Source organism: Triticum aestivum, chromosome 4A, assembly GCF_018294505.1.
Source record: "Triticum aestivum cultivar Chinese Spring chromosome 4A, IWGSC CS RefSeq v2.1, whole genome shotgun sequence".
Taxonomy (NCBI): Eukaryota; Viridiplantae; Streptophyta; class Magnoliopsida; order Poales; family Poaceae; genus Triticum; species Triticum aestivum.
In genome coordinates, this window is record NC_057803.1 from 152,363,356 (window position 1) to 152,368,531 (window position 5,176).

Consider the following 5,176-nt stretch of genomic DNA (forward strand, 5'->3'; position numbering starts at 1 on the left):
GAGATCCTCAAATCTTTCAAAAGGGGTGTACCGAAGCATAACCCAAAAAGGGAAAACATCACTTACCCTCTGAATTGGATTGCATGCACCAAACGATGCATGTTCACCTGCGGTTCACCCTCTCACAGGCTAACCTCGATGCTTCTTGCTTGGTTTGGCATACGACGTCTGCAATCGTGCATCGACTTCTCAACCCTTTGTGAGAAAAAAAAACAAAAAGATCCTCGAGAACAGACGAAACTTTCCTGCCAACCAGCCTCGCCTGCACAGGCAGGCATCAATTTATCGCGGCGCATCTTGTGCGAAATCACGAGACGAGACCAATCAAGCCTCATGCCGTGACGATGCAGTGAATACCGTGACCCTAAATGGCAGCGATCTCTGCAAGATCGAGGTCGCTGTGCCGGTGGCCTCTGTGCACGTTTGAGTTCCGAGGGTAGAGGTAAATGCAGCTGCAGCCTGTGTCCTGACAAAAATGAATGCACATGGTACTAGAATTGATTGACGACACGCCACTGCAACTGCAAAGATCTGATCTCATGCTATTCGCTGAACCCTGCCCAAAATACAGCGTGGCACGGACTCGTCCCCTTCTCCGGTGGCAAAAGTTTCACGGGTAGCCGCGGAGGCTTGAAAAACGAGCAGCCATTCATTGCCAAGATGCAAATGTTCATGCAAAAACAATGCCATGTGAGGCTTTTATATATGTGCGAAAACCTTCAGAGACCACACAGTCTTCTCTCCTTGTTTATTCTTGTTTCTTGCCCTTTCTTCTCGGTTTCAAACCTCGTCCGTGGGATTGGATTTGTCATTTGCGGGCTAATTGGCACTCCAAGTCACTAATCGTGCCATTTCGCTTGATCACGGTTTTGTCGGTTCGTCTCCATTATCTCAATCATTCGTCCATTCATATACTCCATCAGATTCTGGCTCTTTTAGATGCAGAAGCCGGGGGTAATATAAACAGGCAACGGTTATCTTCCCTCGCCATCCTCAATTGCAACATTGCCTTCACGACTGATCTGATCTGATCTACTGCCGTAGGATCTTTTGACATTTTCCCTCTCCTAGTCCTACCGTGACATTGCTCGCTCACCGATGAGCCCTTCACACGAGCTGCAATCAGGCATGGCATCCCGTTTTACTCTACTGGCGTGCATCGGCGCGCTGTTTGCCGGCGCTGCCGCCCCTGTTCCGCCGGCAACATTCGTCTTCGGCGACTCGCTCGTCGACGCCGGCAACAATAACTACATCGCCACGCTGTCCCGGGCGAATTATGCCCCCAACGGCATCGATTTCGACGGCCACCAGGCCACCGGCCGGTACACCAACGGCCGGACCATCGTCGACATACTAGGTGATAAACAGTCCTTATCTGAATTTTACTGTCACGCTGCCTCTGTTCTCTATTTAAAGAAAAAGAAAAAACTTTGGCACGATTTCAGGGCAAGAGATGGGGCTGGGAGGGTTTGTGCTGCCCTACATGGACCCAAACACCACCGGCGACGTCCTGTTCAGAGGCGTCAACTACGCGTCCGGCGGCGGCGGCATACTCAACCAGACCGGGAGCATCTTCGTCAGTATACTTACTTACTAAACTGCTCGCTTTTGTGTCGAGACCCTTCTTGTTTCCCCTTTTCATCAACATGTCCCGCGTAAGCTGCGATCATTGCTTCCGCATGAAGCCTTCTCCGATAGCTCGCCTTGTGCGTGATCTAGTAATAGAGACTTGTAGTTAATCCATATCTCGCAGCACATTTCATAGTTGATGTAAATTTTTTGTTCCGGCAGTAATTTCTCTTTTGCGAAACGACGATTCCGCTTGAATGAATTTTTTTTTCCCGATAAGCTGCTTGTGGAGTACTACAAAACGCAAGGTCTTTGATCGAGTGGTAAATCGTGAAATTTGGGCAGGGTGGGCGTATAAACCTGGATGCGCAGATTGACAACTACGCCAAGAACCGGCGCGACATGATGACACAGCACGGGGAGGTGGCAGCGGTGAGCCGGCTGAGGGGCGCTCTCTTCTCGGTCACCATGGGCTCCAACGACTTCATCAACAACTACCTCGTCCCCGTCCTGTCCGTGCCGGAGCGCGCCGTGACGCCCCCGGAGGCCTTCATCAACGGCATGATCGCCAAGTACCGGCAGCAGCTCATCGTACGTGCATGCCATCCCACAGCTCCTCACATGCACATCAACAGCTTCGGTTCGTGTTGATTAATTAGAGTTTGCATACATAATTGTAGAGGCTGTACCTTCTGGACGCCCGTAAGATCGTGGTGGTGAACGTGGGGCCGATCGGCTGCATCCCGTACCTGAGGGACATTATGACGACCGGGGCCGGGGCGTGCGCCGAGTTCCCGAACCAGCTGGCCCAGTCCTTCAACCGCAAGCTGCGCGCCGTGGTGACCGAGCTGGGCGCCGGCCTCGGCGGCTCGCGCTTCGTCTACGCCGACGTCTACCGCATCGTCTCCGACGTCATCGCCAACTACAAGTCGCACGGTACCATAGCCCATATGACATCAAGTCATCAAGCATGAAGCATGATCAGATGGAGAAACAGGAGTTTATGTGTGACTCGGCGTTGCGTCGATCTGTGTCTGTGTGTAGGGTTCGAGGTGGCGGACTCGGCGTGCTGCTACGTGGGCGGGCGGTTCGGCGGGCTGGCGCCCTGCGGGCCCACGTCGAGCTACTGCGCGGACAGGTCCAAGTACGTGTTCTGGGACGCGTACCACCCCAGCGACGCCGCCAACGCGCTCATAGCCGCCCGCATCCTCGACGGCGACCCGGCGGATATCTCCCCTGTCAACGTGCGCCAACTGCTCTTCGACGATGCTTAGCTTGGAATCAACGGACTTATGAATCAAACAGGGTCTTATTGTATCTCAGAGGCTGTTGTTCCTTCCGTGACTTCCCGCAGAGTGTCCGCGTGCTGTTTTGGAAGTGCTTGGTCCTATTTGTTCAGTTTGCCTATCCCATTCTAGCCACGCTTCATCTGCGAGGTGTGTCTACTAATAAAAAAAGGAAAAAAACGAAGCCGTAGTTGTTGATGATTGCAGTATTGTTGAACTCGTAATTTGTTAGAGCAACTCTAGCCGACCCCGCATCCGGCCGGCCCACAAAACGCATTTGCAAGTCATAGAAAACCGTTTTTACGGGCTGGCTCGGATGGCCACAGATGCAGACCCCTCAAACGGAACCGTAAAAAAGTATATTTCGTGAATATATTTTTTTACGGGTCGGCTTCTGCGGGTTCTGCTCAGACACCGTCGCGACGATCTGCAAACAGAAAACGGTAATTCTCGTATTTGACATAGGTTTCCACAAATAAGTTCAAATTCAAACGATATAACACAGTTTACGTGCAAATGAAAGCCAAGTTGAGTACGACAAACGCAAAAGAGGGCCCTGCAAAAGTTTGCGCCCAAGTCCGGCACCATCTTAGTCGATCTTCACTCCGCACCATCTTAATCAAGTCCATCTTGAAGTTCATCGCCACCAACGAATCCACCTCCGGCGCTTGCTCCAACTCCCGCACCGAAATCATCGACATTGCCACCATATGGAGCAGAGAAAACATCTATGGAACTGTAGCGCGCACCGGCCGACGCAACCATTCTCCTCTTCAAGATTTCTCTCCTTGCCTTATCATGCCATGTTTTGGTGAGATCGTTCATGTCATTGCGGTTCATTGACATGATCTTGTTCTCTTCGGCGAGTAGCTTGGACATGGCTTTGTTTTCTGCAGCGCGTGCTCTTCTCTCCTCAATGGCAGCTTTGCGCAGCCCCTCTTCCTTGAGCAATTGCCATTTTTCTTGCTTCTCCTTTGCCTTCGTCTCGGCCAACTCTTTCTTGATCTCCAACGACTTCAACAACATCGACTCGTTTGATTGCACCATGTCATCAATCTTCTCCCTCAAGCTCGATGCTTCTTGCTCTCTTCTCTTTAATCTTCTTGTCGCCATCGGGCTTGTGCAAATTTCTTGGGCCATCATCATCCTCATCTTCATCCATGTTTGTAAGTGAGCCTCTCTTTGGTGGGGATTCTTTTGTCGATCAACTTCCGCTTCTCGCACTTTTGGCGCAACTCCCAATAATGCTCTAGTTTGAAGAATTTGCCTTCCGAAGCTTCCATGTCCTTGTATCTATGTTGAGCAATCTTGCCATACACAATGTGAACAAAGTGATGCAATCATTTCCCATGATGCAAATATGATGATGCACAACTTGAACAAAGGCAAAACAAACTCACATAATCAGATTCCACGGTTCCACTTGGAGGTGCATTGCGTACTTGCTCCAAACAAGCTGCCCAGTGGTTGCACATAGGCTTAATATTCTCCCAACGCCCTTGAAGCGATCGAAATGTGCGTGCAGTCCTATTGTGATGGTTTGCATAATGCGGAAGTATTGATCTTCGATCCTTTGCCAATATCTCTTGGAGGTTTGAGAAGTACACGTGCATGCATCAAGAGACACCGCACTCCATGCTTTGATCAAAGCTTGATCTTCCAAGATCGTGTAGTTCTTCGTTCTTTGGCTTTTTCCAGTTCTTGTTTGCGATTGCTCATACGCTTCTGCTTCGATCTCCTCCAATTCTTCCTCACAACCATGATCGTCCAAGCCGCCCTCCGTTTCATTGTAATCGAATGCAGCGAACGGGGCTTGATCAATGTCAACGGCGTTGGTGTCCAACAAGTTCACGAACTCGGCAGTTGCATTGTTTGAACCACCGGTATAGTGAACGATAACAAGTCACGAGCTATCGCAAAAAATGGCGAAAAATGAAAGGAAATCGCCATGACCGAATACGCATACCTTCCGGCCATTTCATTGAGCACCTCGCTTGCAGGGGGAGCAGTACCGTTGAACGCATCGCCGGGCACCTCTTTCCGGGATGGAGTTTTTTTAAAGGACCCAACTTAAGGTTGGTTTCATTGATCATAAGCAGGGAGCAGGTGGACAAGTGACAAAGGCGATGATCCGAGGATCAAGGATGTAAGCAGAAGAAAGAAAGAAAGGAAAGTGCCCAAGGCACAACCCTAAAACAACTACTCAGGGTGGGTCCCCGAAGGGGCTCTGCATGTATCGAACACCGCACTGTTGCCATAGGCTAAGATTGCGCCGGATTTCACTGAGTATCGCCCATGCATTAGCTTCCTTGTTTCTGAAA

At 50.5% G+C, this 5,176-nt stretch overlaps 1 protein-coding gene across 1 annotated transcript; it reads left to right on the forward strand.

Moving 5' to 3' along the window:
- Window positions 1-613: 613 nt before the first annotated feature.
- LOC123081891 (GDSL esterase/lipase At4g16230) lies at window positions 614-3,036 on the forward strand. Its single transcript, XM_044504403.1, has 5 exons — window positions 614-1,357; window positions 1,446-1,576; window positions 1,915-2,160; window positions 2,250-2,505; window positions 2,614-3,036. The coding sequence occupies exons 1-5, from the start codon at window positions 1,099-1,101 to the stop codon at window positions 2,841-2,843; spliced, it is 1,122 nt and encodes a 373-aa protein (XP_044360338.1). The 5' UTR covers window positions 614-1,098; the 3' UTR covers window positions 2,844-3,036.
- The last annotated feature ends 2,140 nt before the right edge of the window (window positions 3,037-5,176 follow it).

Coding starts and splice junctions, on each gene's coding strand:
- LOC123081891 (XM_044504403.1), top strand. CDS start 1,099: ATGAGCCCTTCACACGAGCTGCAATCAGGCATGGCATCCCGTTTTACT. Junction 1,358..1,445: donor GACCATCGTCGACATACTAG/GTGATAAACAGT, acceptor GCACGATTTCAG/GGCAAGAGATGGGGCTGGGA. Junction 2,506..2,613: donor CGCCAACTACAAGTCGCACG/GTACCATAGCCC, acceptor GTCTGTGTGTAG/GGTTCGAGGTGGCGGACTCG.